General features: G+C 40.6%; 1 protein-coding gene across 1 annotated transcript; it reads right to left on the bottom strand.

Annotated features, from left to right (window-relative positions):
- Positions 1-278: 278 nt before the first annotated feature.
- On the bottom strand, positions 279-12,851 carry LOC116728006 (NUAK family SNF1-like kinase 1). The gene is made up of 7 exons (XM_032575718.1): positions 12,298-12,851; positions 7,907-8,027; positions 6,974-7,125; positions 5,750-5,815; positions 3,556-3,675; positions 2,591-2,723; positions 279-2,484 (listed from the first exon to the last, which is right to left on the bottom strand). Exons 1-7 carry the CDS (start codon positions 12,622-12,624, stop codon positions 1,334-1,336), a joined length of 2,070 nt encoding a protein of 689 aa, XP_032431609.1. The 5' UTR covers positions 12,625-12,851; the 3' UTR covers positions 279-1,333.
- Between the last annotated feature and the right edge of the window lie 324 nt (positions 12,852-13,175).

Here is a 13,175-nt window from a genome sequence, read left to right as displayed (position 1 = left end):
TTTTTCTTTTAGAAAAACTATTTTTGCTCAAAGAAAAGCCTTAATGAAGCCAGTCTGCTGAGCAGAACCAGTTTCCTCGGGACACAAGAACTGAAAAGTAAATAGTAAAAGTTCAGTGGGAAGTTTAATGTTTTATTGTAATGTTTCTTTAATTATGTTACGCTATGACTTATTATAATGAGCTTGATGCACGTGTTTTTAAATGGCTCAAGTTCATTTTCAGATTTGTGCTTTTTTTGCTTTCTCACCAGAATAAAACATGAAAGTCTGACAACGTATTGATTCAAATAATTTATTAACTGTTGCAGAACAAGTATGAAATAGGTCAACACAAGGAATATCCTTATTTTTTTTATAAAGCACATCTTTTTGCACAGATCACCTTAAACGTCCACAGCAGCACAAGTGCGGTTACAGCAAAAAATAAAAACAAAACAAAAAAACCCAATCTGCAACTCATTAATCTGTTCAGGTACAAATGAGCAAATTGCACACAGTCAACACTGTGAGGAATAAATACAGGTGTTAAAGGAAGCAGAACTACTTTTACTGCTTAATTCATCTTCTTATTTAGTATTGCAACACAAAATAAAATATAAATTGCCCTTAATGCACTTCAGAGTAGCTGAACACCTGGCTCTTGTCACAAATTAATCTCTAATCCTTCCCGTCGAAACATATCTCATGAGCAGAATTGCACAAGAAGAAACATTAGATGAAAACCTGGCTGTAATAAGGCAAAGGTTTCCACCGTAACAACAAAGGGGCCTTAAATCTGCGTAATAAAATATCCTAATATGCTAGAATCAATTAATTTCATATAAGGCTCATAAAGTAAAAACCAATTTTGTTCATAAATATTATACACAAGTCGGTTTAGTTAATATTTGCATCTGAAATATAAAAAAAAGCTAATTAGATCAATTGCAAATACTGTCATGTAAATACGTTGAGTTGTGGACATCGCAAAGGGTTATCACTGTAAACAAATATCTGAACTATGCACTTAAAGATAACTCAAAAAAAAGTTTTAAAAGTTTTCGAAAAACTTTTAAAAACTAACATTTGTTGGTCCTCACATTTCTAGTTCACATGCATTGCGTACAGTAGGTGATGTTTCACTGTGCAGACGATATCAAAGTGAGCAGATTTGATCTCAGAGGTGGCTGGTGGACCCCCTTGGTCATGTGCTTGTAGGTGCAAATACGATCACAAATGGTGCTTCACATTCCCAGTCAATGTCAGCAATTGCAGTGTTCCAGAGATCAGGATCCTTCACTCTTTTCAACACAACAGGTACTGGTTATCACAGTATCACAGATCCATTAATTTATTATTTCTGTCCTTTTTTGTTTCCTTTAACCTCGTCCGCCTCGTTCTCCTCAGAGCCGCCCCCACTGTGCCGCCGCCCCTGGGAGAAAATCCTGGGTTCTGACTGAGCGCTGAGGTCCAGCAGATCAAAGGAATCAGAGGAGAAGAGGCTGTCCTCGCTGATCACACTGGAGGGGCGGCTGCGTCGGCCCTCGGCGTCCCCTGAGGACGGCAGGAGCTGCTGGAGGGCCTCGGGGAACACTGCAGGTGCCAAACAGTCAGATGAATTGGGATTGTCAGGAAGATCCAGACTGCGAGAGAACTTGCCGTTACGTTTCAGAATACCTTTCCGTCTCCTTACTGCCTCTGTTCGCATGTTGGGACTCTCTTCTGCAGCCGGGAAAGTCTTGTGGGAACCTGACTGATCTGCATCGCGCTCTTGTACTCTTTCTCCAGAACAATATTGATCAGGGGCTAAGTTATAACCCGAGCCCCGACTTTTTAGTATTCCTTTCTTTGGCATCTTAGAAGAAGGCTGACTGAACGTAGGCGGGTGAGGAAGGGTTTTAGACAAGACATCTGCACGCGTGTGAACAAGTGTTTGTGTCCGATGAGGGTGAGGGAGAGTATTGCACATTTGGGAGGAAGAGTTTTCTTTTGGAGAGTTGTGAAAGACTGAATCTAAACTCCTCTGATGCTTCAGAATGCCTTTGGGTTTTCTTCTTTCTGGGGTGGAAGTGGCCATTGGAGCAGGAGACACAGCTGCTGAACCAATATCAGTGCAGGCTCCCATGGCGGTCTGTGGAATTGCATTCTCCTTGCGTGACTTTCTGAGGTTAGAAGCTCCTTCACGGACCCTTGCTCCTCCTCCACAGTCATTTTTAAAAGGTAAACTGAAGTAAAATGAGTTTGCTGTTAGCTGAGGACGACAGGAGGAGTCCAAAGTCCTGCTTCCAGGGTCAGATGTCATTTCGCCAGCTTTGCCGACCTGATTCTGCCAGTCGATGTAGCGGGCCAGCAAGGGGGAAGGGCATTCTTGGTGCGGAGATGTGGGGCAGTCACATACACTCTCATCGTAGCCCCAGTTTACCCACCAGTGGTGGGCTACATCCTCGATCGTGGCCCTCTCATCTGCACGTACCGTCAGCAGCCAGTCAATGAGGGCACAGGCGTCTGGGAGGAACAGATCAACAGCTTTTTAAAGAGGCTTAACAAAAAGCAATCACAGCTGATACACCTTAAAGACGTTTTATTGGAGGTGAATGTTTTATTGATTTACCTGAAGGCGGGTTGGGTCTGCAGTAGCGGCCTTGGCTGATCTGCTCAGTCAGTTTTTTGTGATTTGCCCCATCAAAAGGCATACTGCTGTAAACTAACGCATACAACAGTACCCCGAGAGCCCAGCAGTCCACCTAACACACAACAAGAGTAAATTAATGTCTTCTATTAAAACAGTGAGCTTTATGTGAGAAATATCAATGCAACGAAATATTTTTTGCATTGATCTTCGTAAAGGGTTTGTTTGTGAGTTCATATTTTTTTATTATCCATTTGGAGTGATCACTTTCAATGGGTGCATTCTGACAAATAAAATTGTGCCCACAACTTTATTCAAACCAAAGGCTGCTCTGATTTTTATCATAAAAAGCAGGCTAACAGCAGCAAAACGCAGATGAATCACAGAATGCAGAACAGATATAAAGTAACGATGTAATGAATTTATTCACGTAAACTTCAGTTATGCTCGAGCAGGAAATCCGGTGGAACAACAAAAGCTGACGTAGTGCCATACCAGGAGTAAGAAAAGGAAATAACACAACAGGAAGAAAGACAAGGGATGTGAATGAAGGAAACCGGGAAGTATTATTACACAGAGAGGATATTGACCGATTCATTGTCTGTGAAATATCTGAAAAATGGTATAACCACATATCTGGAAGAATAAGCATATATATACAATATACACATTATATTCACATATAACTAAAAATCAGAAAGAAAACAGGCAGAATTAAGGCTGTGAGATCTCAGGAAGCTATATAATTGGGATCCTATCCATGATGAGATTGATGAAATCAAAAGTGATTTGCTGCCATAAGAAGTAGTGATGGGGAAACTATTTCTAAAAGCACTTTTTTACACTGCATTTAGAAATCCCAAAGTTCAAACAATAATTTTGATCTATCCTACAGAAATTACATTCCCAGTAACTGGTGTTTTAGGCCACCATGTAGACTGGCCCACCTCTGGTCCGGTGTACGGCAGCCCCTTAACTATCTCTGGAGCAGCATAGAGAGGACTTCCACAGTAGGTCTGCAGCAGGGAGCCCGTCTGGAAATTATTGGAAAGGCCAAAATCGGCAAGCTGCAGAGAGAAGACGGAAAACAAAACAACATAAACAATAAACACAATAACATTACAAAAACGCAAACTTTCGGCTTGCGTGCACATTCAAGTTACCACTCACATCCTGTAATCTGGATTCCTTTTCAGTGTCTATTCTCTACGAATGTAGTCATATACTGAAAGCACAATAACTCACAGCTATTTTAAATGGTCCAAAAATAGCTCTGTGAAGATTTTTGTCAGTTAATGTGCGAGCAGGGAAAGAGAAGAGCCAAAAACATCAGCCTGGTGCTGCTTGCACGCTTACGTAACGGAACAACCACTCATCCAGGCTGCGAGGAGACATAACCACACACACAGTGCCCCGACTCTATCTGAAGAGATTATTAACATGCACACCAGCCCACTATCACAAGCTCTGGTGTTAAAAATACATGCCAACATTTTTTCCATCACACGAAGGCCCACAACAACAGAGACCTAAATACAGAAGGTGACATTGTGTATACAATGTAGCTCTGTGGCCTTTATTTATTTATACAGTGGCAATAACAGTGTGTATTTGAGATGCATGATCATAACGTTCCTTCACTTGTTCCAACAAGGTTTAGACGTCTCAGATGGCTTCACGTGATGTCCAAGTTTATTAATAGATGCTAGAAAACTTTAGAAAGACCAAGGAAACCAGCTTAACTCCAACCTAAAAATATTAGAGGTGAAGATCTGCAAAATATGAAAAACTAAGCAGATTATCAAAACTTTGAACCATATGTACTTTACTTTTTTGTCTGCAGTAACACATACATTAAAGTGTTATTGATTGCACATTGAGGTCAATGTGAGGTTTAATGTGCTATTGATGCTGTCAAATTCAGTAAATTAGAATATATGTCCTGATGACTCTTGCTTGTCAGATTAAAAGTACCTTTTGATAAATAACGACATTTAAGCAGGTATTAATTTTTTAAAACCATATTTCTGTTTTTTAGTGGTCTGATGTAATATTTTGATCTTAAATGTCGTGTTTTCGTTAGCTGTTAGCAGAAAATCATCATGATTAAAAGAAACACAGATGTTAAAACACAAGTCTTTGACTAATTCATTTATATAATATGTTTCAATTGGTGATAGGCTTATTAAAATGAACAAACCTTTCAATAATATTCTAATTTACTGAATGGGTCTAATATTCTAATTTATTTGATAAATTAGAATATTCTAATTTATTAAATAAACCCATAATTTATTCAAAAATTCTGAACAGGTTGGCTAAATCGCTCAGAAATGTTATGTGCTCTGCAAAGTGTCCTTCGTTAAGGGCGGTTTTCCACAGTGAAAGTGATCAATTGTCGTCATAATTTGCTAATTTTCCTAAAGTATTCACTGCAGTCAGACACAGCAATGCACACAAGAGTCTAAACTGACCCAGACTCAAATTATTTAGATCATGCCATTTTCTTACTCATGCCATTAAGCATTTTTCTATTGTGCAGACATAAGACAAACACATGAGTGTTGGTCATTTCCTGCAGCACATGGTGTGAGAGGTCAGTGTGGTGAGCTTGTTTAGGTTAGGTAAGTAATGAATGAAGAACTGCTGGGAAGTCTGCACATACTGCTTTTTTAAACTGTCTGCCCAGATTGCTGCTGGATTCTTTGCGTTCCCCGTTGGCCATGAACGGCTCCCATATAAGGCCAGTAACGTCCAGGCAAGGCAAGAAAACATCCCCTGGGTAACTTTATAAGACTCTGCACAATGTTTACTGGGGTTCGGTGCGGATAGTATAAAAATAACATTGTTATTACCGAGGGGATAAAGTCTTTACACGCATGTTCAGAATGTTCACCTTTTTTCTATCTTTTGATAGAGAGCTACACATATCGCTCCATTGGTGAAAAACTGTTTTCATGCAAAAGTTTACCTTTATTTTGGGGGGTGGGATGTTTATCAAAATGAATTTAAATAAAAGTTAGTTTCGAATGTAATGTGTTGATTCTGAACAAATATTAAACAGCATTAAGTCAGATCAGAAAGCTGATCTGACTTAATGATGTTTTTCAAATATAATTAGCAGGATTTGCTCAGCCTTACCTTAACATTTAAATCTTGATCTAAAAGGATGTTCTCCAGCTTGAGGTCTCGATGCACGACACCATTCTGCAAGAGAGCAGAGACAGAACACCAGAACGTTGAGGCAGGTTCTCAGGCAGAGAAACAATTAGTTTGGGCTTTTTTTTTTTAATCTGGCGATGACTCAATCTCCTGACTGGTGCCAACAAGTCAGGAGACATGTGGAGTCTGGAAAATCAGAGGCGAAAAAAAACAACTTTCAGCTCCTTTTGGAGGAAAGGTTTGTTGAAGGATTGAGTGTTTCCATAGATACTGAGTTGGCAGTGATTCACAGGAAAAGACAAGGCCTCAATAGATATGTATGACCACCCAGGAAGTCGAGTGACGCAAAGAAACTCAGAGACTCCATTCTTTCATTAATTTCATCCTCTTTGGTGCACTTTTGTGAAGGAAATGACCCATGTCTCCACAATGTGTTTTCTGCACATAGTCAAAGTCTTTATGCAAGTTTATTACTATAAATATTATTGTTCTCGTGAACATACAAAAACAAAACTAGTATATTTGATAAATCGGTTTATCCTTATTTTCATCATGACTCATTTTATGGAACAGAAAACGCTGGAAGTGCTGAAAATACCTCAGTGTGCCCTGCATACTTCGGCAGCACATTCAATTATTCATTCATGCCAGAACATTTGTTTCTATTTTAAGAATATACTTAAGAGCAGCAGGACAGCAAATTCCCTCCTCCCTGCAAACTGCAGGAGTTGGATGTTAATTTGAGTTTAATATGTTGAATTTGTGAAAAATCAACAAGTAACAAAACGCATTTGTTACTTCCAGGTCAGCTGACTGTCAGGCACAGCTTCTCTCTAGCTGCTGCTGTGTATTAACTGGATTTAGGCATTTCCCTGGTAATTCCTGCTTTTTGGCAAAGCTGCTAATTTAATGTTGACATCAACAACAGAAAAGAAGGATTTGGTTCTTCGCCATTTCATAAAGGAGGTCGGTGAATATGTAAATATGTGACTGCAAACAGCAATCAGAGCCTAATGTGCTCCAAAACCAGAGAGATCTGAAACTAAAGTCAGGTTTCAGCACAGTATTATGATTAGGATTTAGTGGATTTAGCATTACAGTATTTACTAACGCTCAGCTGAATACTCGCCACGTGCGATCATGTGTTGCCCCAGTTTATACTCAGTTTCTGTGGCACATTTGAGGAGCGTATGCGTGTCTGACCTTGTGGCAGTAGTGGACGGCTGAAGCAATCTGCCTGAAGATGCTTCTGGCTTCTGTTTCCGGCAGTCGCTTCCTCTCCTGTATGTAGTCGTACAGCTCCCCTCTGCTGGCGTACTCCATCACTATCACAATCTTATCCCGGCTCTCGAAAACTGTCAACACAGAACGCAAGAAAGGTTTCACAGGCAGGGTTTCCACACATTTTTCATGATCTAATTCCAGACTTTTCGAGACTTGAATTAGGGGAGTACTCAGACCCAATTTGATATTTTTTTTTACAGTAAATATAGAAATTTACTGAGTTTACTGTAGATATTTCTGTTGACTTGGGGGTTCACAAACAAACACTGTTTATTTAGATGGATGGACAAACATTTTTTTAGATTAATTTTCATGGGCTTGTTAAAAACAGGGATCAAAAACCCCTTTTTTCACTCCGATGATATGTGCAGTCAAATATCAATGAAATTTAATTTCAGCTATGGATAATAGATGTAAAATGCTCAGAAAAATGTTAATTTACTGTGCTATTTGTCATGGTCCTCAGCTCTAAATGTAGAAATTTTAAGAACTACCTACAGTAGATCTACTTGGGTCAATTTTCGAGTGCATTTTGTGCATTATGGAAAAATATGAAGAAATTATGTGAGCCAGAAAACATAATTTATCTTAATTTATCTGTGTGACTATATCTAAAGTCACACATTAATAAGTATCAATGCGATTTAAGTTGTATTGGGAAAAAAATGTTTTTTTAAATGCACAGATCAGGAAGCCATCTAAGTCACTAGATCAATCTTAGTTGGATGAAGTCATTGTTGTTTTTGTCTTCAAGAACAATGAAGACAAAATATTTATGTGAGCTGAGTGAACATAATATCACTTGAATAAGTGATATTTATGCCTCCCTCTACTTATGCAACACGGTCTTACCCTCATGGAAGCGTATGATGTTGGAGTGTCGGAGTGAGGAGGTGATCTCAATCTCTCTCTGGATGTGAATCCGGTCCAGATCGTCGGTGATGCGTTCTTTTCGGATCGACTTGATTGCCACCTGGGAATGAAAACGTTCAACTGAGTATAAAAAAATGTTCAAAATGAATTTAATCTTTGCAAAGCTAGTTCTGGAGGTACCACGTGGGAAACTGGGTGATACGGTTTATTTTTCTTTTAACTTCTAAAAATCTGTGTTTTTGCACAAGCTTACATGCATACTAGAAGCACAGTTATACACACTCTCTTGCACAAATAAAATCTGTGGGTATTAGAGGTGATTATGTTGGTTTAGAGGCTGCTGTCCAGGGAAGTGAGCACGCTCAGAAGCAGAAGGTTGACAGCTGTGGAGTTAACACTCCTCTTCTTTAATCCCAGACTCATGCTGTACCCCAATGTAGGCCCCCCAACCTCCTAAATCCACACATACAGGAGCACCACAAGAGATCTCCCCCGACATGAGCCACTAAACCGCTCTGGATAGAGGAACTCTTACAGAAATAGCACGAAGGAGAGGAGCAAAGAGCGGACGTCAGAATTTAACTTTAGATTAATACACACCACAAGATGTGCACAAGCAGAGTTGACATTTAAACACACAGATGATGTTGCTGCTTAAATATCACATCGGCCCCCTGAGCGTCCTCATAGCTCCTTCCCAAGGTCACTCTTGTAGCATTCTCAGCTGCTGGAAAAATGTCTACGGGACACAGGAAGACACAATTCACACGCTCCGTTTGCTGCAGTCGTGCAAGGCGAACACAAGCCACTGAATTCCTGCGACTGGCCTGACCTTCCATAATTGATGAGGAAGCTACGTAATGAAGGGAAATTGCTGCTTTTGGGAATGCTTTGCATTTTCGACGGTCAAACTGGAGACATTTAGAGACATTTTCCCACATTAACTGAGATTTTGTGCTGAAGTAAAATCTCCATTGCTGGGCTGCAGTCTGCAGTCCATATGCTGAGCAGTTATCAGCCGAATGGCACTTGTCCAGTTTTGGCTAGCTAGTGATTTGCTGACCTGAATAGCCAGAGCAACAAGGGAATAGTGTGACAAGTGGAATTCATTAGTAGAAGCCCTTTATTTCACCATTTAAATGCAATAGACAGAGTTTTCATTTTGTGAAATCAATCAAACTTACTTCAGATGTAATTTGTCACCTGTAAAGCAATGTGGGTTTTTTTGCATTTGTTTTCCCAAATTATTGTAAATCAATATTTAATTAAGATAGAGGCTATCCTTCCAAAAACAAGTTTCCACTGACATTTATTTTTGGAGGTGTTTGTTCCACAGTATGGGAAAACACTGCATGGATAGCAGGAAGATTTGTCAACATTAAAACACACGGAAGTGATTTGTGAAGAGAATCAGGGCAAATTGGGATGGGACCTGAATACTGCAGAATCTACACTGACCAAAGTCAAACTCTGCTCATCCGACGTCATTAACACAGATACACACACAAGTCAGGATTACCAGTTTTCTTGTGTCTATAAAAACTTTATATTTTTGTGAAATCCGGCAGTGAAAATCAATACTTTGTCACCCAGGTGTGTTTTATTGTCAGAATATGTCTAGTAGGAAATTATACAAAACAAATGGATGGATAAAATGAGATGCTGAATCAAATTTTGCAAAAAGAACAAATGGAAAGGAAATAGCAGGACAAATTATAGAGCAAAAACAAGTTGTGTTTTGCTGTCAACATTAGCCTAGCATTAGCCACTGAACATTTGCATAAAGAGGGCATTGCTCACCCTTCTTGACAAGTTTCAATAGGGGAAGATTGAGAATGTGTGCACTTGTATGAGCTCACACCGCTGTGTGCAGATATCAGAAGCACCGCTGTGCCTCATTGTTCTTCCAAATAATGAGCTGAGTGACAAATTCTGAGATTAGAATCGCTGCTTTACAAATGCAGGAAACATAAGCTGCAACTTGCATGAGTCACTGAGAGCTGATCAGAGTTGTGCTTTAAGTGAGAGCAAAAGAGGTAGAAATCCAGAGGCTATTTCGGGGTGAGAGTAACGAGTTTACAGCTCCATCCTCCTTTCTCTCTTCTTCAGGAGGCTGAAAAACTGACATGGTTTTCTGTGTCAAGTCATCATTGAAGTCTAAGATTTCCTGACATGGACATACATGGAGAGGCACACATATGCATCCCAAGAGTCACTAAAGCATCTGCGAAAGATTTAGCTGTGGGATTAGATGGGATCGTTGCCAAACAGACCCTGGACCTCAGTGCTAGGCTAAACACAGAGCCTTAAGCTGTTCCTTTCATAGCCAAGAATTACAAACTGTGCTATGTGCTGCTTACAGGGATCTGGACCAAGACAGGCACACTGTAGTAATTTGACGTTAAAGGAAGTAGGTCTTCATCATCTCACTCAGGGGGGAAGCAGAGGATTTGGCTTTGGGATTCTATTAAAATATACTGAGGTGTTCAAAAAATGCAATAAGCGGTAAATGCGAAGATCCTTTTTGCCATGTTTTTCTTTTGCGATTTGAAAACCTGAAGAAGTTGGATTTGCAGTTTGCTCCAAGTCTGGAAAGTCAGACATTGAAAAAGAGTTAGTGGGAAGATCACAGCATTAAAAGCAGGACTACCCTGGAAGTAAACTTTTTAAGACTTGGCAAAATACCTTCAGCCGTGGGTGCAGTGTTTTTATAAATTTGCAGGTTCACTCGGGTGCTGAACACAATGCACTTTTCATGTTTCTCTTCATTTTAAAAAAATGTAAAGCATGTATAATTTTCCTTTTTCATCAAAAAATTCTGAGCCTTTTTCTGTTGGTCATTCCCATCAAAATACATTCATGTCCGTTGTTCTAACATGTCGGAACATAAAATAATTATAATTTAATTTAATAATGATTACAATTTTTCCAAGCCTCTGCTTGGTGTAAAGACAATGGTCTTGCAAGACAATGCAAAACAGAACTGTTGTTTTTCTTTTAAAATATTGCAGTACAACTTAGGACCTATAAACATCTGATACAATTATATATTAAGGAATAAAGCACACCAGACACATATATAATTAGTCAAATCTTAATCTGAATCTTTCATTTTTTAAATATTTTTTTATTAGTTTTGTTCTAATCCTGTGATGTTTCTGGCACGTTGGTAATTCTGATCCCAAATCTAAAACCACTGTCTCATCTTCAATTTGCTGTAAAACTCTCCTCTACCTTCTCCTCCTCTGCCCTTTTTGCTGAGCTCAAACAACAGCCCCCTAGCCTTGTTTCCAAAAATAATGTCCGTTTTGTTTCAAAGAATCCTTGGTATGCGCTGGCTAATGGCACAAGGAATTCAGCATTTTCCCCATGTCCTAACAAACCCTCTCACCCTGCTCACACACACACACACACACACACCCCCCCCACACACATACACACACACCCAGACACACACACACTCAAGAGCTGCTCTTCAAGCCTTGTTTTCTCCCATTCCAATTAGATGCTTAGCGTTAGAGGTGAAGTGTCAAGAACAAATTCCAAGCTCTAATTTCCCAAAAGCTTCCCACTACTGGCATGTGTTTGTTGTCCAAAACAGAGGGTAGAGAAGTAAAAGCACTGTGCCTCTTGGTGGTCAGATTGCAGCAGAAATCCACTAGTAAAACAAGTAATCTGCCCACTGTCAGAATCTGCAGTTCGGAAGTAAAATAGACAATATCTGTCAATGCATAAGATTGTTTTTTGCTGGTTTCCGGTGAACTGGGTCAAACCACTGTTGGAGGCTGATTGTAGGGTTCTTACCCCAAGCACTGAGTGAGTCAGAGCAAAGGCATTTCAGCCTGGCAGAACAGGAAGCAAGCATTCAGCATCAATAATTAAGAACCACAGCAAGCAGATATAGACACAGGGACCACAAAGCGTCACCTAAGCCCCCCACCAAATGGGTGGTTACAAATTTAATGACACACACCCCTGGTTCATGAATTTAGTAGACAACAGAGCAACATCTGATTATATGTATTTCTGTTTTGTCCTTCATCTGGCCCCCCTTTTGTATGTTCATCCCTCGCAATGGCATCATCTGGAACCTGGGATTCATGTGCTTAAAAACATGAACTCAGAAACTATTTGGTTGTTTGAACAATGTGATTCTACAGAGATTTGTATTTAATTACTTTGTTGTCAAACATTTTGGTTTGGTGAACCACCTCGTGATTATCAGCCCACCTCCCATTTGTCCTTCCTTAAAAAAAAAAAACTTTCTAAAGACGCCCTTGCAACATTTCAAAAACTGATTGCTTCACTGCTACATTTTAGGAACTATTTCGTGTACAAAATATAAATCCTACAACTGTTACATTACTCACTGTTCTCATGCTGGCTCTCTCCACCGCTTTTTTGACTTTGCCGTAGGTGCCTTTTCCCAGCGTCTCCATCACCTCATAGCGGTGCTTCAGGTTGTGTTTATGCTGGTGCTTCTTCACTTCCACCGGCGCTGCCGCCGCGGCCAGGTCCGCCTTCCTTTGCCTCCTGTCTGCGCCGCATGGGTGACCGCTGTCCGTCCCACAGAGCTGCTCGCCGAGGTGGTGCTGCTGGTGGTGGTGGCCGCTGGACGCCGAGTCCTGCAGGCAGCCGAGCACGGAGAGGTGGCTGGGGTTCATCGCGCCTCTGCTGTGCGACTCACGTCTGCCCATCCTCCCCTGGGCACGGAGCGCAGCTGTCAGGAGCTTTCACCGGATCCCCAAATTGTACAGAGTTTGTTGCGAAAGCTGGCGCAGGGAGGCTTAGGGTTGCCCATATAGAGAGTTATAGGAGCAAGAGCGAAGTCGCAGCGCAGATAAACACGCTAACAAAGATCTCAGCCATCCTGACAGCTACTGTTGCATCTGTTTCCCTCTCAGCTTATGGGCTCAGCAACAGGGAACCACATGGTCCAGAAAGATGGGTGGAGCCTCCTTATTCCAACATCCCGGCGCGTCACGCCCATCAGGAATCATTTTTGGCTTTTCCGAGGACTCATTCTTGACTGAGCAGCACACGAGAAGGGAAATATGTCCGGAATGTGCTGCCCTGCCGGTCAGATTGAACCCACTTCCCCCCACATCACTCAGCCGTGTTTCCTGATGTTTTACCAGTCAGAGAAAGTAAGCCTTACTCATTTATCCTCTGATACGCCCTTTATTAAAACGAACGTTTATGAGGAAACAAACAAAACAAAAAACATTTCATTGTGTAAAATAAGCCA

The sequence above is a fragment of the Xiphophorus hellerii genome, chromosome 1 (genome assembly GCF_003331165.1).
Source record: "Xiphophorus hellerii strain 12219 chromosome 1, Xiphophorus_hellerii-4.1, whole genome shotgun sequence".
NCBI lineage: Eukaryota > Metazoa > Chordata > Actinopteri > Cyprinodontiformes > Poeciliidae > Xiphophorus > Xiphophorus hellerii.
The sequence above is the reverse complement of the archived record's forward strand: the minus strand, read 5'-3'. Positions and strand labels throughout refer to the sequence as shown.

What these genes read in the sequence shown, in the direction of transcription:
- LOC116728006 (XM_032575718.1), bottom strand. Translation starts at nt 12,624, where the DNA reads ATGGGCAGACGTGAGTCGCACAGCAGAGGCGCGATGAACCCCAGCCAC. An exon ending in ATCAAGATTTAAATGTTAAG is followed by an intron (nt 3,676 to 5,749) that starts GTAAGGCTGAGC and finishes TTCTCTCTGCAG; the next exon opens with CTTGCCGATTTTGGCCTTTC. An exon ending in TGCCGTACACCGGACCAGAG is followed by an intron (nt 2,724 to 3,555) that starts GTGGGCCAGTCT and finishes GTTGTGTGTTAG; the next exon opens with GTGGACTGCTGGGCTCTCGG.